This window comes from Narcine bancroftii, chromosome 5 (genome assembly GCF_036971445.1).
Source record: "Narcine bancroftii isolate sNarBan1 chromosome 5, sNarBan1.hap1, whole genome shotgun sequence".
NCBI classification, from domain to species: domain Eukaryota; kingdom Metazoa; phylum Chordata; class Chondrichthyes; order Torpediniformes; family Narcinidae; genus Narcine; species Narcine bancroftii.
Window position 1 is genome coordinate 194526597 of NC_091473.1, and position 26548 is coordinate 194553144.

A 26548-nucleotide genomic window follows, 5' to 3' on the forward strand; every position below is an offset into this window, starting at 1 on the left:
AACACATTATGGATTTGGTTGTAATTTTGCAAGTTCTTTGACTAGAAAAAGATTATTTTATCTAGTACCATTTCTCTTTTTTTTTCCAACAATCTATAATTGATCAAGCTTTCTCTTTTTGGAAAGTTAATCGTCTCTATTTTAGCTTTGTTTATAGATGGTAGCTTAATGTCTTTTCAACAATTATCCAATAAATATATATCCAAGTCACTTTTTTTTAGGGCTTCCAAATTAGAAATTTTTGAATACTTTACTGCCTAACTTTCTAATATTGTACCAACCGGATTTGATTGATATTATTTTCATTTGAATCCTTCTCATAAGGATTTAATAGGTAATATTTATAATAAATTATTAATATTGCAATCAAATTTTAATAACAAAATTAAAAGGGCCTGGAAAGAGGAACTTCAGTTACATGGGAGAAGATTTTTCGATTGGTTAATACCTCTTCAATGTGTACTTGTCACTCTTTGATTCAGTTTAAAGTGGTACTTCGGGCTCGTGGCCTGTATTTTTTCTAATGTTAGTCCTATTTGTGATAGATGTAAATCAAAAGTGGCTTTTTTAACTTGTATGTTTTGGTCATGCCCTTTGTTGGAGAGGTATTTTATACTAGGTATTAGTTTGCAACCTAACCCATTAACTGCTAATTTTGGAATTATAGTTCTTCAAGTGGGATGAGTTCCCACTTCTACACATCGGGTCTACATTGTTGGCTAGAAGAGCTATGCTATTTAAATGGAAAGATTCTAATCCATTCAATGGTTCTCTCAAAAGATGTCCTGTTTAAGTTTGGAGAAAGTTAGGAGTCGTACATTTGATACTTCTGTTAAATTTGAAGAGTCTTGGCGTCCTTTTTATAAATTATTTTCACATGACTCAGTATCATTATTTTCTCTTCCGGTCTATATTTAATTGTATTTCTTTTCTCTTTGTTGGTGAAGACCAGATGATTAATTTTTATTAATAAATTCTCAGGATAGGCTGCCCAGTCTTTTTTCTTAGATTAGGTGAGGATTATTTTCTTTTTGAAGGAATCAGTTTGAGGAGATGAGAACATAATCATTAATTGTGGTGTAATGCAATATGTTATATGATGTCAGATCGTGGTTATGTACTCCTATTCTCCTCATGTATTGTTTACATACAATTTGATTGATAAAAAGAAAGAAAGCAGTTAAAGCCTTACTAATATACCTAATATGAATAGAGATAAAAAATTTTACTAGGCAGGGAAAGGGGGCACTTTGGGAGAGTTGACCATGTGGCAAGCGACATAGTCTAGCTCTTCATCCTGGGTCCTGCCATTTTATTCAAACACAACTTTATTGAAACTATATTCATGCACCTGCTGTGGATGGGCACAATCAGGGCTAAATATTTGCTCCCATCTTCAAGGGGTTGTGTGTTGTATTGGAGAACATTTACTTTAATAATTTTAAACTTATTTCCTTGATTTTTTTTTATTGCTGGTTGTTTGGGTTTCTAGTTGATTGAATTCCATATAATGGGGATTCTACTGTAGCTTATTTTTTAAAGCTAGAATGGATGGCGATAGGCTGAATGATGGTGTCTTTTGCGGTAAATCCTTGAAAATGGAACCTTGGGAATAACTACTGAAACTAATTATGGGGCAAGCTGTTTGTAAATTTCATGGTATAATAGAGGGAACTGGCCCTCCCCCCACCCCCCCCCCCACCCCCATTATCATGCACCTATAACTTTATGTGCTCTGTATCAGCTAAACCTGGACTTTTACAGAAAACAACCATCAGCACAAACCTGGAACATCTGTCCAAATTTGGATTACATTCGGGGAGAGTATGCTGTTCATGTTATCTGTTGAAGCGAGTAATTCATTGTGAGCACCACCTCAAGTTTATTGGCTTGACATTGAATTCAGATTTATTGTAAGAGTACATACCTGATATCACATACAATTCTGAGATTCTTTTTCCTGCAGGCAAGGCAAAATTACCACTTATCGACAAAAAAAAACTAGTCAACATGTGCATGTAAACAAATAAAGAAATTTAAACAAACTGCAATATGGAGAGAGAAATAAAGTCAATACAGTGCAAAAGTAAGTCCTTAAATGAGCCCATGATTGAATTTGTAATTGAAGAGTCTGATGGTGGAGGGTTAGTAGCTGTTCCTGAACCTGGTGGTGCGAGTCTTGTGGCACCGAGACCTCTTTCCTGATGGCTGCAGCGAGAATCAAGCGTGTGTTGGGTGGTGTGGATCCTTGATTGTTGCTGCTCTCTGATGGCAGGATTTCTTGTAGATGTTCTCGATGGTAGGGAGGGTTTTATCCGTCATGTCCTGGGCAGCGTCCACTACGTTATGCAAGGCTTTCTGCCCAAGGGCATTGGTGTCCTCAGTACACTTTCCACCACATAGCTGTAGAAATTTGCCAGGGTTTCCAATGCCATGTCATATGTGCAGTTCTCCCCACCCCCAGGCCTCAGTGGCAAAGAACCATAGAACATTACAGCACAGAAACAGGCCTCTTGGGCCCTTCTAGTCTGTGCCAAATCTTTTTTTTGTCTAGTCACACTGACCCAGTTTATAGCCCTGCAGGCCTCTCCCATCCATGTCCAAATTCCTCTTAAATGTTAAAAATGAATCTGCATTCATCTGGAAGCTCGTTTCATGCCCCCACAACTGACTATGTGAAGAAGTTCCCCTCATGTTCTCCCTAAAATTTTCCCCTTTCACTCTTAACCCATGTCCTCTGGTTTGTATCTCACCTCCCCTCTGTTGATAAAGGCAATCTAAATTTACTCTGCCTATCCCCACCTCATAATTTTAAATTTCTCTATCAAATCTCGCTACGCTCCAGGGAATCAAGTCTTAAGCTGTTTAACCTTTCCCTGTAACTCAGTTCCTGAAGTTTGGGTAATATCCTAGAAAATCTTCTCTCCACTCTTTCAATCTCATTGATATTTTTATTGCAGTTAGGTGACCAAAACTGCACACAATGCTCCAGATTTGGCCTCACCAATATCTTATACAACTTTTACCAGAACATCCCAACTCCTGTATTTAATTTTTTGTTTTATTAAATGTTAATGTGCTGAAAGCTCTTTACAACCCTCTCCACCTGTGACGCCACTTTCTGGGAATTTTTATCTATATTCCCATATCCCTTTGTTCTACCACATTCCTCGGTACCCTACCATTTACATTGTATGTCTCTTTACAACCCTCTCCACCTGTGACGCCACTTTCGGGGAATTTTTATCTATATTCCCATATCCCTTTGTTCTACCACATTCCTCGGTACCCTACCATTTACATTGTATGTCTCTTTACAACCCTCTCCACCTGTGACGCCACTTTCGGGGAATTTTTATCTATATTCCCATATCCCTTTGTTCTACCACATTCCTCGGTACCCTACCATTTACCTTGTATGTCTCTTTACAACCCTCTCCACCTGTGACGCCACTTTCAGGGAATTTTTATCTATATTCCCATATCCCTTTGTTCTACCACATTCCTCGGTACCCTACCATTTACCTTGTATGTCTCTTTACAACCCTCTCCACCTGTGACGCCACTTTCAGGGAATTTTTATCTATATTCCCATATCCCTTTGTTCTACCACATTCCTCGGTACCCTACCATTTACCTTGTATGTCTTTTCTTGGTTTGTTCCTTCCAAAATGCACTTGTCTGCATTAATTTCTATCTGCCAATTTTCAGCCTATTTTTCCAGATGGTCCACATCCTTCTGCAAGCTTTGAAAACCTTTCTGTCCTCAACTCCTCCATTCTTAGTGCCATCTGCAAACTTGCTGATCAAATTTACCACATTGTCATCCAGATCATTGATATGGATGACAAACCACAATAGTCCTAACACCGATTCCCCCAAGGCACATCACCAGACACAGCCCTCCAGTCTGAGAAGCAGTCATCCACTACTACTCTGGCTTCTCCCATCCAACCATTGTCAAATCTAATTTAATACCTCACCATGAAAACTGAGTATCTGAACCTTCCTGACTAACCTCCCATGTCAAGGCCTTAATAAAGTCCATGTATGACCACAACCCCGGCATTTTCTTCGTTAACTTTCCTGATAACCGCCTCAAAAAAATCTAGAAGATTGGTTAAATGCAACCTACCACTCACAAAGCCTTGTTGACTCTCCAAATGCTTGGATACCCGATCTCTTGGGACACCTTCCAATAATTTACCTACTACTGATATCCGGGGTTACTTTGGGAGCCTTTTTTAAACAATGGAACATTGAAGTAAGCTTGCAGCTAACGCATTCAAAATGGGTATTGCCTCTCAAAGGTTTTCTCTGTGAGGAAAAAGCTGCTCATCCTGTCTTTTCACCCACTTGACTCTTGGCTGCTGTTAATGCTGGGGAACTTTCAAGGGGTGGGTGAATCGTAGTTAATGATTTCTTTTTCTCTCTTTTTCTCCACAGTGACCGCGATGCTGCATTTCAGCTGGGCACAATAACCAGGCAGCTTGTGTAGTGTCAGTACCTGCTACAGAAAGTAGCAATCTGAACACACAGGTGCCTGTTTGCAACCATCCTCGCCACTGCCGGTGAGGATTGGGGGAAGTTGCAGAATGGAACAAAGAAATACGGTGTTAGGGTCATTGAACCAGCCTTCGGGTGCTGATGTGGAGGGAAGCCCAGGAAAGAGTACTCCGAGTTGCTACAGTAGCGTTCTTGGCAGGAGAGAGGAAGAGTTGGATGGGCCTGTCTTGGAGGAGGAAGACTGTACGAACTGGAAGCAAGAGGAGGGTAAGGTGATCGACTCAAGGCAAGAACTTGACCCACCAAACTCAGACCAGCAGCAGCAGTTCTCTGTCAAGGAGACGAACTTTGCAGAAGGCAGCCTGAAACTGAAAATTGGGCTGCAGCCCAAGAGAACTAAGAAACCCCCGAAAAGTCTGGAGAATTACGTGTGCCGGCCAGCTATAAAAACCACCATCAAGCACTCCCGAACTAAGATGGCCAAGAGTGGGAAGACCTCTGAGGAGAGGGAAGAAGAAATTGAGCAAAAACGGGTAAGGTTTGCACAAGTAAGATTTTGTGGGGCTTGGCTTGGCTTGAATGCTTTTTGGCATCCTTATTGGCTAGGAATTTGTTTAATGCATATGCCAATGTATAGGACAACCTTGGAATTTCCACATGAAGTGTTTTGAGTGATGCCCTTTGTATAAAATGACCTCCTTTCCCCCCCCCCCCACAAAAAAATCTAGCACTTAATCGCTTGACCAGTAGATGCTGTTAAAAGCAAACCACAATATTTTAATACCAAATTACCCTGTAAAGGTTTTAATTTTATTAGCATATTTCAAAATAAACTACAATAATCTCCTGCAACAGGCTGTTTAAAGCCTATATGTAGCTGAAGGCAGGCAGATGGACCCCACCCGCAGGGGAGCGCTGATAACTAATGGGACATGTGCAGGACTGCATCGGAGCCGCCAGGAAGATGACAGTGATGTGAGACTTCGCTGTCAAAGTTTGGATTTTAGACCCAGCATTATAAGACAACCCGATTTTGAGGTAACATTTTTTAGGTTTCGAGGATCATCATATATGTTCGCATACGGTTCCTTAAAGCGTACCGTATATTTTGGCATAGAAATTGACCCCCATTTTTCAGCCTCATTTTTTTATGGTATATCCAGTGTACAAGTCAACCCCAATTTTCTGGATGCCTGAGTTGATCCATTGACTGGCATATACGTGGACTCCAACTTCAAAAGATCGCGCTGATTGATCTGCTGTGCATAGGTTGGTGGTGATTACTATCATGGAGGGTCCATCGACACAACGCAACTAGTGATGAAAGTGTGAAGCGAGGTTTAAATTGAAAATGATAGAAATGGCCAAGAAAACCAACATCTGCGCTGGTGCAAGAAAATTTGATGTATATGAGATGCTGGTAAGAGAATGGAGGAAGAAAGAAGAGACTTTAAGAAAAATGCCAAAAAGGCAATGTTCATTGAGAAAAGGAATCACTCATTGGCCAGAGTTGAAAAATCACTTTGCAGAATGGGTACGTGAATAGAGGCAAGATTGCTACATAATCACCCAAAATAAAATAAGAACATTTGCATTGCAGTAGGCAAAGTCGCACCCTGACCTCAGTAAAGATTTTGAGGTTACAGTAGGCTGGTGCAAATGTTTCACGAACAGAAAATATCTGGTATTACACCAAAAATAGCACAGAAACTACCAAAAGATCTTGATCGTAAAGTTGTAAGTTTTCACCAGTTTATTATATGTAACCAGCAGAAATGTAAGTTTGCTTTGATAAATATTGGAAACCTGGATGAAACCCCCTTGAATTTTGACATGATAGGCAATAGAACAGTGGAATGGAAAGGTATTAAAATTGTGCAAACCAAAAGTACGGTTCATGAAAGGACCAGGTTATTGTGCATGGTTGACGGGACAAAGTTAAGACCCATGGTAATCTTCAAATGCAAAATTAAACGGAAAATGAAATTCCCTGCGGGTATTTTTGTACATTTTCATGAAAAGGATGGATGAAAATGGTGTAAAACTATGGATAGACAATGTGTGAAACAGGCAATTTACACAAAGAATGGAGTTTGCTGGTCTGGGATATGTTTTGCAGTCAATTAACTGAGAAGGCTAAAAGTAGATTAGCACTACATAATAACTTTCATAGCAGTTATCCTGGGTGGTTTGGCGTTTATATTGCAAACTCTTGATGTCTGCTTGAACAAGCCATTCAAAGACCATGTGCAAGACGAAGGGAATACATGGATGTCGAGTGCAGCAAAGTCATTTACAAAAGACGCGGCAATGCATGCTGCCTCACTTGATGTATTGTGTAACTTCGTGCTCAAGGCATGGGAAAAAGTTAATGTCGACTGTGATAAAATGGTTCAAAAACTGCAGTATCTCTTGTCCAATTGATGTCACAGAAGATCATTTATTGTGGGACACTGACGACAAAGTTGAAACTGCCTAATCAGATACAGACTGGGACCCATATAATGAATGTTTAAACAATGAGAGCATGGATGTGCTCGCTGCCATTTTTGCCTCAGACGATGATAGAAAGAGTGATTTTAAAGGGTTCTAATTGTGTTGTTTTCAATAAAAGTCTCAATGAAAATCTGTTGCAGTCATGTTTTTAGTTTTTCAAGGATCGACTTAGACACCAAATCTGTTTTTCACGGGTTGACTTGTTTGCCGGATTGGCATGGATTGGATTTTGAGTTGAATTTAAGGTCTCAAAAGTATATCTGGCGTATGTCGACCCCCATTTCTTGAGAGTTTTTTTTGGTGTTTCACAACTCGACTTGCACACCGAAATATACAGTAATCAGTAGTTGAAGGGTTAGTTTCCCACTTTTTATTTTTAAGGTAGCAATGTGAAAATCATGGTGATTACCAAACCAAAGGGCTTAAATGTTGCTCCAGATTAAATCCACTTCTGCACTGACACCATGTTTTGGACAGGTTTGTGGAGCGGTTAAGTTGTGATCCAGCAGCCAGTTCAACAAGGCACACTAGTTTCATTCCTACCATGGCAAAATCAGAATTTATTGTCATGAACTTGTCAGGAAATTCATTGTTTTGCGGTAGCATTACAGATGCACACATTACATTTAAAAATAAAGAAGAGAAAGCGAGGTCGTGTCTGTGGTTCATGGTCCGTTCAGAAATGTGATGGTGGAAAGGAAGAAGCTGCCCTTGTGCCACTAGGTGTTCGTCTAAGGTTCCTGGACCTGCTTCCCGAGTGTGAAGAGGGCATGTCCTGGGTGGTGAGGGTCCTTGAAGATAGAGGCTGTTTTCTTAAGACACCGCCTCTTGTAGATGGCCTTGATGGAGTGAAGACTGATGACCATGTTCACAACTCTCTTTTTTTCCCTGTCCTGTACATTGGCACCTCCATATTGGACAATGATGCAGCCAGTTATGGTACATCTGTAGAAATTCACAGCTTTGGTGGCATGACAAATCTCCCCAAACTTTTCATGAAAGCAAGCATTCTTCATGATTGCATTGACATGGAGACCCCAGGGTAAATCCTCAATAAGGTCGATAACCAGAAATTTGAAGTTCTTAATCTTTTCCACTGCTGACCCCTCGGTGAGGACTGGTTTGTCCTTCTCCTGAAGTCCACCATGACTTCCTTCATTTTGTGAGCATTGAGTGCAAGGTTGTTGGTGTGACACCACTCAACCAGCTGATCTATCTCCCTCATCATTGCCATCTGGTTCTGCCGATGGTCATGGTGTCTTCAGCAAATTTGTAGACGGCATTTGAATGGTCCCCAGCCACATAGCCATGGGTGTGGAGTGAATAGAGCACTGGGGGAAGCATACATCTTTGAGGTGTGTCTGTGTTGATTGTCATTGAGGAGATGACATTGTTTCTGATTCGTACCAACTGTGGTCTTCCAGTGAGGAAGTCAAGGATCCAGTTGCAGGAGGAGGTGCAGAGGCCTGGGCTTGAAGCTTGTTGACCAGCTCTAAGGGTGCTGAAAGTTGACCTGTAGTCAATGAAGATTAGCCTTCCACTATCAGTCATTTGTGATGATTCCTAGTGGATCGGATGGACTGACTTTAAACAAGTATTCTCTGCAGCAAAACTGTTATGTGTCTTGGTTAAAATGTAACTGTCAGTACTTTGGCTTATTTTCTTCAGGTTTTGTTAAAATTAAAGTTTTTGAGGCAAAAGTGAAAACTGGAAATAGAGTACAAGTTAATGAATTAAGACACAAAACATTTAATTGACCATAACCGGTTCAGGCCATGCCTAGCATTTGTCTTTCTAATGGTTTCTTGTTTCAAGCTTTTGGAATTTAGTTTGCTAAGGCTCTGGCATTTAACAAAACCATTATTTCCCCCAACATATTTACAAACTCCACCACGTGAATAAACGTGAAAGGCCTGATCCTTAATAAAAAAATTTTGTAATATTTTATTTTATTTACAGCACAGTAGATGCTGATTCTGGCCATTTGAACTCGTACTGACCAATTACATCTAAATTAAAGTGCATCCCTGTACATCTTGGGTGGTGGGAGGAAACCAGAGCACCCAGAGGAAACCCACATAGACAGTGCCAGTTTTGAGCCCAGGTTGCTAGCGCGATAACAGTGTTGTGCTAACCATGCGCCCAGACAGTTGTTATTCTTTTGATTTGTGCATCATCAATAGTGGTAGGTAGGCTATGGATAATTTGAAAAGTAAGGGTTTTACTGAACAGGAAACAGTTGTAGGTTTCTTCATTTATGAGCTTTGGAAGTTGCTGGGAATGTTACGAGTGTCCCTTGCAGAGGATGAACCACAGCCACGAATTGGTTTTGTCCATGAGGGGAAGACACCTTTTTTAGTAGAGTTTTAGGATTTTGACCCAGTAATGATGCTTTGATAATATATTTGGACGATAGGTGTCCACATATTTCTGTTGCCTTTGTTCACCTAGGTCAGGGGTGTCAAACTCAAATTCACGGAGGGCCAAAATTAAAAACTTGGACTAAGTCGAGGGCCGAACTAAACATTTATTGAAAATTTTCAACAACATCTGCATGTTTTCTCTTCTTTCAACATATGTAATGTTAAACTTTAGGATATAACTTTAGGAGGATAATGTTACAGGTCAGGAGTAGGTAGCTCAAGTTCACCCTTTGCTTGACCTGAGGGAAACCTATTTGGTCCCTGTGGAGATGTAGTCAGCATTCACAGGCTGTGTCCATTTTGGCCTGCATCAGGACTCAGCATTTCCTGCTCACTCCTCAGGCTCTAGGCCTCTATTCACCCTTGACCCACCATCCCTCTACCTGACTAGTCCTTTACCCAACCTCTACTCACCTCTCACTCCACTCGCTCTGGCTCTACCCACCCCATCCTATACACGCCCCTCTACTGCCTCTCCTCTCAACCTGTTCCTCCCTCTACCCGTCTCTCACCCTCTAATCACCCCTCCCCTACTCGCCCTGCCCCTCCCCTTTTACCTCTTCCCTATCCACCCCTCCTTCTACTCATCCCTCCCTCTACCTGCCCCTCGCACCACCATAACTTCCCCTGCCCATTACTCCTCACTTACACCCTCTGCCCACCCCTGCTTACCCACCCACTCAGGCCCAGCGCGCTGCCGATCAGCCTTTGCGGACAGCCACCATCTCTCTCTTCACGTGCAGGGCCGAACCAGCCGTCCCTGGGGTCCGCACGGGTGCAAGCGCTGAAGGCCCTGGCGACCGGGAGAAGTGCGCTCGCGCTGTGGAAGGGCCGTCCGCGGGCCAGAGTTTGACATGTGTGACCTAGGTAGTAGAAGTTGTGCTTTCAGGTGGGGAGACCTCAGTGAGTTGCTGCAGCGTACTTGCAGACAGTGAATGTGGCAGCCATGGTGTGCAGGTGGTGTACAGAGTGATTTTCATGCACTACTTTTAGCCTGGATGGTTTAAGCTTCATGTGTCTTACCGGAGCAGCAATCTGCTCGAGGAACTTAGCAGGTCGATCCGCATCTGTGCAGGATCTTGAGCTGAAATATTAACTAACACTTTGTCTCCATATATACTGCTCCACTCACTGATTCCAGTTCATTTTTTGTCATGAAATCCTATGTCTCCTCCCTTGATTATGGGAGCTGCCTTCCTTTCCTATTTTACCTACCTCTTCCAAATGTATTTTTGTTTCCTGGCTTTGTCTTCCTTCCTCACTATTTGACTCACTAGGTCCTCTGGTTCTGGCTCAGTTCATCTTGATGGAACCACTTCTTTCCCCTGTACTGGAGTCACTACTTCATGAATCGAAGTTAGTTTCTCTTACACCATCACCTTTGATCTTATTGATCCAAGCTAATTTGTACATTGTCCTTCTTTTCAATCCTCCCTTATCAGAAACTCCATAATATGATCAAGGTTGTTGGTTCCCATGTGAATATCTGGAACCAGAACTTTCTATTTCCCACTCCCAAACTCCTCTGCATCTCTTAAGATGTCCTAAGGGATATTTAAGGCTGTACAGAACAATAATTATTCCTCAAGTATATTGTCATCGATCACTTGTACATGTTTTCATTCCCCCAATGTAAATACAATAAAACCCCTGGTATCTGGCACCTATGGAGATTGGTAGATGTTGGTGGTGTATTTTCTGGTTGTTTGAGATTTATTCTTACAATGCCTAACAAATACACCTTCATTAAGAATAAACAGTTTAAAAGATAAAAATAATATACTGTACTTGCACTGAACAAACTTCATTTGTATGAATATATACACCTTAGGCATTTTACTTTATTTCCAGCCACATACTTTGAAAACATTTAACTGTCGCTGCATCTGCAGGTTCCTCCTCCTCCACGGAGCTGCCCGAAACTCAGATGATGACATTAGAGATAATTCACCCCCCTCCCCCATCCCATACATTGAAAACATTTAACCATCGGTGCATCTGCAGGTTCCTTCTCCTCCACGGAGCTGCCCGAAACTCAGATGATGACATTAGAGATAATTAACCCCCCTCCCCCATCCCATACATTGAAAACATTTAACCATCGGTGCATCTGCAGGTTCCTCCTCCTCTGCGGAGCCACCCGAAACTCAGATGATGACATTAGAGATAATTAACCCCCATCCCCAAAGTTTACAAATAAAACCTCTGACTGGGGCAAAGTTATTCAAGCAGCTGCTACGAGCAAAGCACATCCAAGGCACTCCTCTGGCGGAATATTTGCTTCCATCTTCACGAAAGGTTTATACATTACTTCAGTGCACATTTATGATTTTAAACTTGTGTATTTTTACCTGTGTTCAGGGGAGTAGATTTAAGAAGGAGATGAGAAAAAACTGTTTTTGTCAGAGTGGTGAATCTGTGGAATTCTTTACCCAGGGAAGCAGTTGAGAGGTCACTTCATTAAACATATACATGGTTCAGTTAGTTAGATTTTTACATTTATATAAAAAAAAAGGAATTAAGGGGTATGGGGGTAAAGACAGATAGGGAGAGTTGAGTCAATGATCAGATCAGCCATGATCTTCGTGAATTGTGGAGCAGCCTCGATGGGCCTGACTCCTACTCTTATTTCTTATGTTCTAAAATTTATTTTCTTTTTTACCAGTTGCTTGAATTCTGGCTAATAGGGGTTTTTCCTGTATAAGCTATGTTGGACACCCTATTAACCACTATTTTCTGGTTAATTTTGTGATCCTCCCTGTCATTGTCCACATGCAGCAATTTTGTACTCGTTGAGGGTAATGATTCATAATTTCCCCCATGTTCAATATCTCCTTATTGCACCTTTCTATTCCTTTCGATTATCTAGTTCTCCAGTGTTTAATCTAGATGGTGTGATGACTTTCTGTAACAGTGTGCAGGCAAATGTTGTCTCCCTGTTCCATTACAGTGCAAGAATCTTGGCTCCGCTGCTGACGTATAGTGTGGATCTGGTCACAATGAATCCTAACAGATCCCATTTGCTTCTCTGGACAACAATTGTTATCTGCATACCTGTTTTAGTATAACTTATATCATAATCTTTAGTTTCTTAAGGCACCATCCACAAAACATTAGTCAAGAGAGAGATGGGATACTCTCTGCTTAAGATGAGTTGAGACTCCATAGGAGCCATCCAGGAATAAGCTTACTTGAATGGCATAGCATCCACAAGTGGTGGAGCTTTTTTATATATAAAACAGGATTTGGGTACATTAGTACAACATAATTACAGCGCCAGCAAACTGGTTTCAAATCTTCTGCTGTCCAAGTTTTTATATTCTACTAATGACCTGCGTGGGTTTTCTCCCTTCTTTCAAAAGTGTTTGTGGTTTGTAGGTTAATTGGTGTTTTTGGGTGGTGCAGCCTCATGGGCCTGCTCCTGTGCTGTGTCTCTATTTAAAAAAAAAATTAAATAAGGGGTTCATTTAGAACTATTATTCAATGTCTGGTGATATTGGCATTAGTGGATAAAGATCATTGAAACCAATGAGTTCGGTATGCTGAAATAGGTAGCAATGGGCTGAGTAGCCCTACATAAATGGCAACCAGGACTCTGTGCTTTTGAGTTGGAAGGGAGAGATTAATCTTTTATTTGGTTTGAAGTATGAGTAATATGTGTATTATATAACATGATATTATAAAAGTTTTTAATAGGTCTGCATTGCCAATAGTTGGAAAATTTCACATGGAGACCCATGTTCACAAAATGTGGGATAAAACTGTTGCTTTTAAAGGCATTGATTAACAAAGGGGGTCTAGTCCTCTGGGTGAAGAGACAGCCAGAGGGCAGAAAGCAATAAAATGTTGCTGTAATGGAGATTTGCATTTGAAATCTGTACCGAGAATGTGGGCACAAGTAGGTTGTTGATGAATGATCTTAGTGCTGAGGCATGGGGAGCAAGGCAGAGCACAAGAGGATGCAGCAGGAAGTGAGAGGAGGAATGGAAATGGCAGCATTTGTGAGTGATGGAGAAGCCATTGCGCAATTTTTAAAGGATGGTGTGTGGAGAGTAAAGGACACAGGAGGGAAAATAGTGCTGACGCTAGTCAAATCCAGTTTATTGTCATCTGATTGTACAAGTACAATCTGACCTTGGTGCAGAACACCCATACACACAACCATCGAGAGGCGAACAAAACATTTGGAGCACAACTATTCATATATACAAATAAATATAGATTGTTTTGTGAGTATGAACGTCTCGAATGGTTATATGAATATTTGTCATGCATATGTATTGTTTATATGTGTGATGTCTGGTTCTGCTTGGTTTGTACCGAGGAGCAAGGAATGCTGTTTCATTGGGTTGTACTTAATACGAGGTTTATACATGGAATATCAACTTGAAGTACACAAGAATATAAGGAACAGAAACAAGAGGAAGTTGTTTGAACCCACCTACCTCTCTACCATTTAATGAGATCATTAATTTTTTTTTTTGCTTCTTACCATTTGCTTGCATAAGCTCCATAATTCCTTCATTGTCTAAAAATATTATTGATTTTCATCTTCCATGTACTCAATAATTGAACTTTCACAATCATCTTGGTTGGAGAATTCCAAAGAATTATTATCCTGTGGGTGAAACATTTTCTTCTCATCTCAGTCCTGGATAGGCAGCCTCTTGGAGTAACTATTTTGGACAGTTGTAGTACTTTTCGTGTAGAGCGTGGTGAATCTGTGGAAACCTTGACTCAAGATTTCCATACAATGGAAATAGGCAGCTTAATGGATATTAAGGGAATCAAGAGAGTTCAGAAATATGCTGATCTCTTAACGAGCAGGCTATTTTCTAAATGGGGAGAAAATGAAAATTCCCAGATGCCGAGGGTGTTCTCATGTAGGCCCCCTGAAGGTAAATTTGCAGGTTGAGACGGTGGTGAAGAAGGCAAATACAATGCTGGCGTTCATTTTAAGAGGATTAGAATATAAGAGCAGGGATGTGATATTGAGGCTTTATAAGGCATTGGGGAAACCTCACGTGGTGTATTGTGAGCAGTTTTGGGCTCATCATTTAAGAAAGGATGTGCCAATGTTGGAGAGGGCTCAGAGATGGTTCATAAGGATAATTCTGGATTTGAAAAGGTTATTATATGAAGAGCATTTGACAGCTCTTGGCCTGAGTTTGTTGGAATTCAGGAAAATGAGGGGAGATCTCATTGAAACACTTTGAATTTTGAAAGGTGTGGGAAGAGTAGATGTAGAAACGTTGTTTTCTGTGTGGTGGGAGAGTCTAGGACAAGAGGGTACAACTAGGATTGAAGGGCGTCTGCTTAGAGCAGAGATGGGGAGGAATTTCTTCAGCTGGAGGGTGGGGAATCTGGAATTTGTTGCCACAGGAGGGTGCTGAGGCCGGGTCATTTGGTGTATTTAAGGCAGAGACTGACAGGTTCTTGATTTAGCCAGGGCATCAAAGGTTAGACAGTGGGACTGAATGGGAAAATGGATCCGCTAATGATTGAATGGAGGGAGGGCACATTCGATGGGCTGAATGGCCCGCAGAACACTTCGATTATCCAAAATGGATAATCATTTTGTCAAAGAACTGGTCATTTAAAAAAAAAAATTCAAACAGCAAATCATTTGTAACAGTGTTTATACAACAACAAACAACAAGGGAAGGCTTTTTAAGCATTAAAATAATGTTTAATTATCACCAAAAAAGTACTGGCCATGCAAATCACCGAGGCCCCGCTTCGTGCCGGGAGCCCCAAGGTCCCTACTGCTGCTGCTGCTAGGAGCCCGAGATCCGCTGCTGCCGCCGCTGGGAGCCTGACTTCCCTGGTCAGTTCAATTCTGAAAAATTTCAGCTAATTGATTTTAGAGAAACTGGTTTTGGATGATCGGAGTTGCACTGTATTTCTACTCTTATGCTTTACTTTGATGCCACAATCTTGATAATTGGTAAAATAGACTCGAGGGCTAAATGGCCTAATTACTGCTTTTAAATGTCACATTATTTAGAGAGTAAGCCCAGTCTCCTTTTCGACTCTGAAGACAAACTCCCCAAACCAGGAATAAATCCAGGATCCTGATTCTAACCCTGACCCTCTGCTGCAGTAAGTCTTCCCATCGATAGGAAGACCAGGTCTGTCTACAATACAAGTCAAGTATCCCTTGTCCGAAGATCCAAAACCCAAAAGTTTTTTTTGGTGCCAACATGATTTCAGAAGTGTAAAAAAATTTAACACCTGACTTGCCCCTGTGGGGGCTCTGACGCTTTGCTGGCTCCAGTTTGATTACAATAACAGTTTTTGTCTAAAAGATTCTTTGCTTCTGGCCGGGAAGATGCCAAACGGAGCTGGGTCCAAGTCTTCAGCATTGGCTGCAGCCGGAGTCTGCGACAACGGTTCCAATCTCAACATCAAGTGCGGTGCCATCCGTATCGAGGAAGTCACCTCGGGCTCCTGGGAAGGAGTGGGGACCTCGGGCTTCCGGGAAGGAGCGGGGACCATAGTCAGGGACTGATGGTAGGGAGGCGTCGGAGACTGGCGGTGGTAGGGAAGTGGTTGTCTTGTAATTTTCCACTTGTGGCATCATGTTAGTGCTCAAGCCTTCCATTGTCTCTTGTTGCTGTTTAACTACTGGCACAGGAATTCTGCTGAGGCTACTGTCCTACTTAGTTCTGTTGTTCTGAAAACTGATAAAACCGAAAAACCAAAAAATATCTAGTCCCAAGCATTTCAGATAAGGAGTACTCGACAATGTAATCGAAGCAAGTCATCTCGATCATCAAATTCTCTTGTAATAAAAGTCAACATAGCATTGGTTTGCTGATTGCTTGCTGTAGCCGCATATTTTTGTACACAAGAACATCCAAGCCTTTGTGAACATGAACACCTTCCAATCTCTCACCATTGTTTTTTTAAAAAAAATCTGCTTTTCTATTTTTCCCCAACCAAAGTGGATGAACTAATTTTTTCCCCATATCAGTTCCATCGGCAATATCCTTCCCCATTGTGGCAATCCCCTGGAAGCCTTTCTGCTGAATCGGTGCAGCCCTCCCCCCCCCCCCCCCCCCCCCGCTCTCTAATATCAGAATAGGGTTTATTGTCAGGAACATGTCATAAAATTTGTTGTTTTGTGGGAGCAGTATCGTGCAAAATTACTATAAAATACAATTCTATAAATCCATGAATTAAAAAAAATAATAATTAATGAGGAAAAAGTGAGGTGGTGTCCATAGGTTCACTGTCCATTCAGAAATCTGATGGTGGAAGGAAAAGGCCTTTTTTTGTAACAAGTGTTTGTCTTCAGCTTCCTGTTCCTCCTTCCTGGTGGTAGTGCTGAGAAAAGGCCATGGATGGTGTGGTGGGGGTCCTTGAGGATAGAAGCTGTTTTCCTGAGACACTGGCTCTTAAAGGTGTTCTTAATGGAGTGAAGACTGATGCCCATAATGGAGCTGGCTGAATTCACAACTCTCTTCCTGTGCTGTGTATTGACACCTTCATATCAGACGGTGATGTAACCAGGTACACATGAAGAAATGTTGAGATTAAACTCCAATGCTGGTTGCACCATTTTGCATTATATGCCATGAGAGTAAGACCATTTTGTAGGCAATCCATTAGTTCCTCAAAGGACAGAATTCATCAGCCAACAAAGCAAATGGCCTCTTTGAAGACTGCTGGTAAAATTATTTAACTCAAGTACCAACTTCAGGTGCAAGTGGCAGATGTTTTAAAGGGACAAACTTTTATGAATGAGAAACAAGGATAGGGAGAAGGTTCAAGTAGATGGCTACATCTGAGTTGGGAGCAAGTGACTACTCTGTGGTGAGTCCATGTAGCCGCTTTGTATGCTGATTAGTTAACTTTTCTGTGTTGACCTCAAAATTCTTCTCAAACCAATGACAGTTGTTCTTTGTTCTGGATAAGCAATGTCAGTGCAGAATTTCTGGAAAAGCCTGGACTATGTCCACAATGTGCATAATTTCACCATTCCATCAGTTTCCCCCTTCTGAACATCTTTGTCCTTGCACTGAGAAGTCATCTTGGTGGCGATTGATTTTTCTTTTTTTCAGCACATCTCTTATTTGGACGAACTTATTTACCATGGCATTATAGCTATCATAAAATATGAGGCATATGTTCGATAATTGTTAACGCTTCATATTTGAAGCGGTTTCTGTTTTCATCATCAATTGGCTAATTTCATAATTCTCAAGGGTATTCTTGAAGCTCTTTCAAAGTGCTCAAAATAATTGCTTGCTGGTTGTAAAAAAAAAAATCTACATTTGACATTGAAATTCTAACTGGAGGAAATCCCTCCGTTTGTCCTAAGTTGCACACAGTAATGTTGAGTAATGTGATTATTGTTAACTGGGCAGAATAATTAAATCACTGACAACTGCCTTTCACTAAAAGCTTTTCTGTGATCATTCACTCTGTTCTGTTGAATAATCACTACCCAGTGATTTGATTGTGTATGTTTTAAATAAAAGTCCAATGATCTTTGTGAAGAAAGGCTCAGGCAATAAGATGTTGGGTTTATAGTATCTTAACCTCCCATAGATGCTGCATGACCTGCTGAGTTCCTCCACCCTTTTGTACTTTACAATGATAGAGTAAAAGTCCTAAAATCTGGACTGCTCGTGGAGTGGGTTGGACCGGATTCTTGGCCAGTATTTTTAAAATTCAAATTATAGGAGGAAAAGAGGTAAATTTTGATACAGTATGCTTCGTTTATCATAATGAGCAGTTTTAAAGAAAAATAAAATCAACACAACAAAAATGGAAACATGAAATATTTTCACTACAAATAAAAGAGCGTGTTATGCTTGAAATTATTTTTTTTAAAATGAACATTGTGAAAGAAAAAATGCAGTGCACCAATGAATTTCTTTGTGGTAAAATTGCCTGTATTAATTGTGGTTGCTTCTTGCTGCTGTTCACCTGTGGTGTTCATGCATGAATGCACACAAAAACCCACTAAATTTAAAAGATTTTGAGAGTGGATTCTCAGGTGATCCAGATTTCTGGCATCTGGAACTTTGGAGTTTTACTGAACTGTGTTTTCTTAAAAAGGCAGGAATTTAATTCTATCGTTATCTGTGGGTTAATCTACTGGAGTTGGCAATCACTTGAAGCTCAAGGCAAATGATGGGGTATCATTCTGTTACAGGGATTTCAGAAGGGTGCTAATGGTGGTTATGTGAGGTGTTTAAATTTAGACGTACAGCACAGTAACAGACCTTTTCATCCCATGATCCCATGCTGCCTAATGACACAATTGACCTATGACCTTGTACACTTTGAAGGCTGGGAGGAAATTGGAGCACTAGAGGAAACTCACGCAGACATGGGGAGAGCATACAAATTCCTTACAGACAGCACAGGATTGGAACCCCAGACCCAATCGTTAGTACTGTAACAGCATTGCGCTAACCGCTCTACTAACCGTGCTGCCCTAATGGGCTTGCAATTTAAAGGCTGTGAGGCTACATGACAGTTATGGAAGATGATTGGTGACCATTCGTCGTGCAGTTTTATTCTTTTGAGTATTTTAAGGATAGGGACAAATGCTGCTGGTTGTTGTCTGTCACTGTACTATACCAAGTGTAAACTTTTACTTCCCATGATGTGTCAGACCCAGATATCTGAGGCAGTAGGTGCCATTTAGAAATGCACTCTGTAGCCTGTAGATTAAACATTCTGGCTGCAGCCCAATGGAATCTTGCTGTTTTAAGTTCATTTATGTGCAGTGAATGAAGTTGTTCTCTGTTTTCACAAGAGAATAAATGTCTTTTGAAATGTGATAAATGCTAGGGAGCAAAAGTGGTTGGCTGTTATCACTTTCTTGGACTAGTTTCCTGTGGGATTGTCCTGCTTGTCAGATAGAATCTGTTTGAATAGTGTTCAGTGTAGATGGACTGATGACTCGTTGTGGGTGTTGATTTGTTTATTCCCCTGATGGGCCCTATTCTTCAGTGAATGACAGAAGGATTGAACTGACGGATAGCTGTTTAAAAAGATGGAAGGAAAAAGTGCCTTCATAACTCGATCAATGTAGGATAATAAGTTCTTGGAATCAGATTGATCTCTTTGCATAGGTGGTGGTTAGATGATAACTGGGACTGCTTCAAATCGGTCATCTTGATTGAACTAGTAAACACGTGGATTGGGAGAAGTTGTTTTCAGGAAAGGATGTGTGATATGAGGAAAGTGGAGGACCTTCAAAGGTGAAATTTTGAGATTACAGAATTTGTATGTTCCTGTTACAATTAAAGGCATGGGTTGCAAGCATAGGGAACCTTGATTTTCGAGGGATATTGAAGACCTGGTTTAGAAGAAAAGAGAGCTGAATAGCAGGTAGATGCCACATGGGAGCAAATGAGGTATTTGAGTAGTATAAAAAATGCAAGAAAAACCAGGAAACCTAAATGAAGACACGAGGTTGCTTCGGCAGATAATGTGAAGGAAAATCCTCAGGGTTTCTACAGGTATATTGAGAGCAAAAGAATTATAAGGGTCAAAATTTGTCCCCTTGAAGATCGGAGTGGTTGGCTTTGTATGGAGCCAAAAGAGATGGGGGAGATCTTGTATGTTTTTTTTAACTTCAGTGTTGACTCAGGAAATGAGCACAGAGTTGTGGGAAGTAAGCAAAACGAGAAGTGAGATCATGGAACCTATCAGATTAAAGAGGAGGAAGTGTTTGCTGTCTTAAAGCAAATATGGCTGGTTAAATTCCTGGGGCCTGACAAGATGCTCCCTCAGTCCTTGAGGGAGGCTAGTGTAGAAATTGCAGGGACTCTGGCAGAAATATTTAAAATGTCTTTAGCCACAGGCGTGGTGCTGTAGCTTGCATTGTTCCGTTGTTTAAAAAAGGATTCAAATGTAACCGTGGAAATTTATAGGCTGGTGATCCTGATGTCAGTAGTACATAAATTTTTGGAAGGTGTTCTACAAGATCAGATTATTTAGATAGTTAGAAATTGATTAGGAATGGTCAACATTGGCTTTGTGCATGGTAGGTCGTGTTTAACCAATCTCATAAGAGTTTTTTGAGGTTACCAGGAAAGTTGATGAAGCAAAGGCTGCAGATGTTGTCTACATGGATTTTAGTAAGGCCTTTGACAAGGTCCTACATGGAAGATTAGTCATGGTGAAGTAGTGAACTGGTTTCGACAATAGCTCTGGACAGGAGAAGCCAGAGAGTCCTTGTGGATGACTGCTTCTCATACTGGAGGGCTGTGACTGGTGATGTGCCTCAGGGATCGATGCTGGGACTTTTGTGGTTTGTCATCTATATCAATAGTCTTGATGGTAATGAGGTAAACTGGATCACCAAGTTTGCAGATGGCACTAAGATTGGAGATGTTTTAGACTGCAAGGAATATTTTCAGAGCTTTTAGAGGGATCTGGACCAGCTTCAAAAATGGGTGGAAAAATGGCAGATGGAATTTAATTCAGGGAAGTGTGAGGTGTTGTATTTTTGAAGGGCATACAAGTTCAGTGGTAAGGCACTGAAGTGTATGGTAGAACAGGGGGATTTGGGAATACAAATACATAATTCTGTGGAAAAAGTGCCATCACAGGTACAAAGAGAGCTTTTAATATATTGGCCTTCATAAATCAAAGTATTGAGTATAGGAATTGGGGTGTAAAAGTAAGGTTGTTTAAGATATTGGTGAGGCCAAATTTGGAGTATTATGTGCAGTTTTGGTCGCCTACCTACAGGTAAGATATCAATAAGATAGAAAGAGTGCTGAGAGGATTTATTAGGATGTTTCCCAGACTTCAGGAACTGAGTTGGAAGGAAAGGTTAAATAGCTTAGGACTTTATTCCCTGGAGTGTATAAGAATGAGGGGTGATTTGATGGAGGAGTTAAAATATGAGGGGGATAGACAGTAAATGTAGATGAGGTTTTTTCCACTGTGGGTAGCTAAGATACAAACCAGAGGGGACAGGTCAAGAGTGTGAGGGGAATCTTCTTCATACAGAGAATGGTGGGAGTGCGGATCGAACTGCCAGCTGAAGTGGTGAATGAAGATAAATGTGATGTGTTGCATTTTGTAAGGACAAATTAAGAAGGACATTCATGGTAAATGGTAGGGCCCTGAGGAGTGCAGAAGAACCGAGGGATCTGGGAATACAGATATATAATTCCCTGACAGTGATATCACAGGAAGACAGGGTTTTAAGAGAGCTTTTGACATATTGGCCTTCATAAATCAAAGTATTGAGTATGGGATGTAATGATAAAGTTGTATACAACATTAGGGAGGGCAAATTTGGAGTATTGTGTGCAGTTTTGGTCACCTAACTACAGGAAAGATATCAATAAGATAGAGAATGCAGAGAAGATTTACTAGGATGTTGCCGGACTTCAGGAACTGAGTTACAGGGAAAGGTTAAACAGGTTAGGACTTTATTCCCTAGAACCTAGAAGAATGAGAGGAGATTTGATAGAGGTATTTGATAGAGGTATCTTTTTTGTGCTTCATACAATTTGAGGCCTAATTCTTTACTTATATTACTTAGGAGAAAGATCTCTGGATTTTTTGGTATGTTGCTTTTTGTGATTTTATTTAATACCTGATTTAGATCTTCCCAAAACTTTTCCACTTTCTTACATGCCCAAATTGCATGTACTGTTGTTCCCGTTTCCTTCTTACAGTGAAAACATCTATCTGATAATGTTGGATCCCATTTATTTAACTTTTGGGGCGTGATGTATAGCCTGTGTAACCAATTATATTGTGTCATGCGTAACCTCGTGTTCATTGTATTTCTCATAGTTTCGGAGCATACCTTTTCCCATAATTCATTTTTTATCTTTATGTTTAGATCTTGTTCCCACTTTTGTTTGGGTTTACAGCTTATTTCATCATTTTCTTTCTCTTGCAGCTTGATGTACATGTTTGTAATAAATCTTTTAATTATCATTGTGTCTGTAATCACATATTCGAAGCTGCTTCCTTCTGGTAACCTCAGCCTGCTTCCCAATTTGTCCTTTAAGTAGGTTTTCAGTTGGTGGTATGCAAACATTGTACCGTGAGTTATACCATATTTGTACTTCATTTGTTTAAATGATAATAAATTATTTCCCAAAAAAACAATTTTCTATTCTTTTAATCCCTTTTCTCTCCCATTCTCTAAAGGAAAGGTTATCTATTGAGAAAGGGATTAGTTGATTTTGCATCAATAATAATTTTGGTAGTTGGTAATTTGTTTTTTTCCTTTTTACCGTGAATCTTCTTCCAAATGTTGAGCAGATGGTGCAGTACTGGTGAACTTCTATATTGCACCAGTTTTTCATCCCACTTATAAAGTATATATTCTGGTACCTTCTTCCCTATTTTATCTAGCTTTATATGAAGACTCTCTTAAAGGGTCTCCTTATCCCTGTTTAGTAAGGGTTGCCCTGGTCAGAGGCTTTATCTTTAAATTTTGGGGGTGGGGGGGAGGGTGGAAATTATCTATAATGTTATCGTTCATCTTTCAGGCAGCTTTGAGGAGGCAGCAAAGGTTAAATGTTTTTAAAGAATGTGATTGGAAAATAAAATAAAATGTTTTTAAGGTTTATATATTCATGTGTGAAGCTTGTTCAGAGTAAATACAGTAGAGTATTTTTGTCTTTTAAATTGTTTATTCTTAATGCAAGTTACATTTTTTTATTTACATATGTATATTGAGTCAGGTTTTTTCACTACCGATAATTGGTAACTCTGCCTTGTCCACAGGAAAAGGAGTCTCAGGTTTGTGATGTCATGTATGTAACTCTGACAAGAAAGCTGAAATCTTTTGTAAGAGCAAGTCTTGAACAACTGGAAAATACACTTATCCAGCCTCTACCAACCCCTAGGTGCCAGATACCAAGGGTTTTACTGGAGTTAGCTATGTGTCTTTTAAATGTATTATACCCACCTTTATCACTTTTTCTGGCAGCTTGTTCCACATACCCACTGGCCTCGGTGTGAAGGTGCCCCTTGGATCTCCTTCAAATTTTTCCTCTCTCACCACTTGCCCTTTAGTTTCAGACTCCTACTGCCCTGAGGAAAAGACTGACCCTTCACCTTTTGTATGCCTCCTGTAAGGTCACCTTTTAGCCTCCAATGCACCAGTCTCCCTTTGTAGTTCAAGACCCTTAGTCTTGATAACATCCTTGTGAATACATTCTGCACATTTCCAGCGTGTTAAACATTTCCCATAACTAATGTGGTCCCACCAACACATTGTACAACAATCCAAGTCCTTGCATCGACTATCTAGAACATAACAGCATAGGACAGGCCCTTCACCCCACGAGATAATGCCAGCCTATGTAAATCTACCAAGTCCTGACCTGACTGGGTTTGTCAGCCAGATAGCAATCTTTGAATTTTTTAATATTTAAATTTAGACTAGCCCTTCCTGCCAAAATACCCCAATTAACGTACAACCCCAGTATGTTTTGAAGGGTGGGAGGAAATTGGAGACAACCCATGCAGACACAGTGAGAATGTGTAGACTTTTTGCAGAGAGTGCCAGATTCGTACCCGGGCAGCTGGTGCTTTAATGGTGTGATGCTAACTGCTTCATTAACCATGCCGCCCTTTGAAATGAGAAGTGTCATTATATCCAATTTGTGGATATCTTGGTAATTTATGAAAGGCCCCAATCTTGGATGACGATGAAGAATGCACTGTTTTCACTGTACAATTGCAAAAGTCCTGTGTTGTTCACAGTCTGCCAACTTGATGAAGCCTCTGAAGTTGAGCATATTTGTGGAGAGAAATTAGGCCAACGGAGTTCAAGAAGTAAAATGAGTCTGTCTACCGACACAATGCTGGAGAAACTCAGCAGTTCAAACAGTGTACTTTATATAGAAAAGATAAAGATACAGAACTAAATGTTTTTGGGCTTGTGTCCTTCATCAAGGTATGGACAAAGTGTGGGCAGGTGCCAAGGGAGTTCAAGCTTGGTCTTTTATCATTGAGGTCACATATTTTGCTTGTGTAAGGGAATTGACATTTGCTGAAGGAAATGCTTCTGACTCCTCTGGCAGTAGGGGCACAATTCAAGCTTGGGGAAAAAAAATGACATTGACCATCCTATTGTTTGCTCTGATTGGTCCAGAAGGAACACTGGGTACCATAAAATCTCATAGCAGTTTCACTTCGTCCATCCTCTGTGTGTGTTTGCTTCTGGTTTAAAAATGGTTTACACTTTTAGCGTTGTGGGGAGTGCTGTGGTTCCCGCCCCCGCTTCCAGTACTAGCAGCAGTGAAAGCTGGTCCATATGGAGTATGGAATCCTCCCTGCAACTCCTGGCACATAAATAGACATGAGCTCAGAGAGATTTGGCTGCTGTTAAACTGTTTCATGAGCCAAGTGCACATTGTAATGGAAGTGTGGAGTGGCAGTGCTTTGCTAAGTCAGTGTGTGGCACTCTGTTCCTGGTGCGGATGGACGCTGTCGCGTGAATGCGTCAGTCTGCTTTCTTCCAAGAATTCTGATTGTTGTTGAATTGAGTGGAATGTAAAAACAAGAGGATTTCCTGGCCATTAGAATCAAAATTTATTGTCATAAACATGTCATGAAATTTGTTGCTTGTCGGCAGCTTCACATTTCCATAAACCACATTTCAAAATAAATAAAAATAGTGCAAGAAAAAGACAAAGTCTGTGGTTCATTGTTCAATCAGAAATCTAATGGCAGAGGGGAAGAAGCCGTCCTTGTGCCGCTGAGTGCTCGTCTTCATGTTCCTGATGGTAGCAGAGTGAAGACACATGGCCTGGGTGGTGGGGGGTCCTTGAGGATGGAGGCTGCTTTCTTAAAATGTAGATACTCTCGATGGAGTTAAGTCTGGTGCCTGTGATGTCGCTGGCCGAGTTAACAACACTCTGGAGTTTTTTACAGTCCTGACCATTGGCACCTCCACACCAGGCAGCATGCCATTGTTTCAGCTGCCTACCTTCATCTTGGAAGCAATTCAGTTGTCATTCACAAAACAACCTCTTGGACTTTTTCTGACTTGGCTTGTTCTATTGTTATTGTTTGGTTGAAATAGTTAACATTTCATAGAATTGGAAATTTATGGCACTGCAGACAGCCAATCAGTGCATGATGTCCAAACTGTCAATAAATAATTAATGTTCTTTAAAGGCCCTTTTCCACTTCTGAAATTAGCTAAATTTAAGTGATGAAGTGAAAGCTGATTGACTTGCTAAAGAAGCAGATATTATATATGCATAAACAATGAGAAGCTGGAAGGACTTGAGTCAGGCAGGCACACAGTGCTTCAAGTTGGGATCCTTTTTCGAGATTCCAACATCTGCGTTTTTTGCAATTCTCCATTGCACATGCACGGACTTGTTGCAAGTATCCAGTTTGTGCTTTGGCCACCTGGTATTCAGGGCACTGTACAACTGTGTATGTCCCAAAGATAGGGGTGAGTATTCCAAGAAGATTATGAAAGTCGGTTGGGACCTGGAGTTATTTAACTCTGCTTTTAAAAGCTCAAAAAGCCAACGTTCCTCCTTCATGCCATGATATAACTATTGTGGTCAAATTATGAATGAGATTGGTTTTATTTGAAGCAGGCAACTTCAAGACCACAGCAGTAGTATGCTGGGAAGGTTGAGGAGCAAGTCACTGCAATTGTCTGCCGAAGGAAACCCTGACTATGACACAACGACTTGTATCTCTTCTGAACTACCAGGAATAGCCACTGTTGCCCCTATCAGTTGATAACAGCTGCTCTCTTGCACTTCAAGTGAAAGGAAATGTCTTCTTGGGAGGGAAGCGCTTTGCCACACCATGATTGTGGTTTCCTCCCACAGATAAAGTGGTTTCCTCCTTATTGTCGTTTTCTCATGGTAGTTTAAACCTCTCTGGTTGAGTTATCAGTTATGAAGTGGAGACAGTAGAATTGTCAAAGCAAGTTGTACCACTGGAGTGTCCATTTGCTCTTCACAATCGCCCTGCTGGGGACAGAGAAAACATTCCACTTTTATTCATCTCAAGGCTTCATAGAATACGGAGAAAGAATGAATAATCATTGGAGCGTAGAAAGTTGAGGGGGGATTTGATAGAGGTCTATAAAATTATGAGGGGAATAGATGTAAATAGGGACTTCCCCTTGAGGGTAGGAGAGA

At 40.8% G+C, this 26548-nt stretch overlaps 1 protein-coding gene across 11 annotated transcripts in view; it reads left to right on the plus strand.

Annotated features, from left to right (window-relative positions):
* Positions 1-26548, plus strand: part of ash1l (ash1 (absent, small, or homeotic)-like (Drosophila)) — a 371451-nt gene that overhangs the window by 60603 nt on the left and 284300 nt on the right. For 8 of the 11 annotated variants that reach the window (XM_069940548.1, XM_069940547.1, XM_069940556.1 and 5 more), the window contains one exon: positions 4447-5039. The exons of 1 other annotated variant lie outside the window; for it this stretch is intronic. In XM_069940548.1, the coding sequence (XP_069796649.1) occupies positions 4596-5039 (444 nt within the window). In that variant the 5' untranslated portion in view covers positions 4447-4595. Of the gene's footprint in view, positions 1-1786; positions 1865-1966; positions 2087-4446; positions 5040-26548 lie in introns of those variants that run through there. 2 more of the 11 variants (XM_069940549.1, XM_069940546.1) reach the window with 2 other exon arrangements.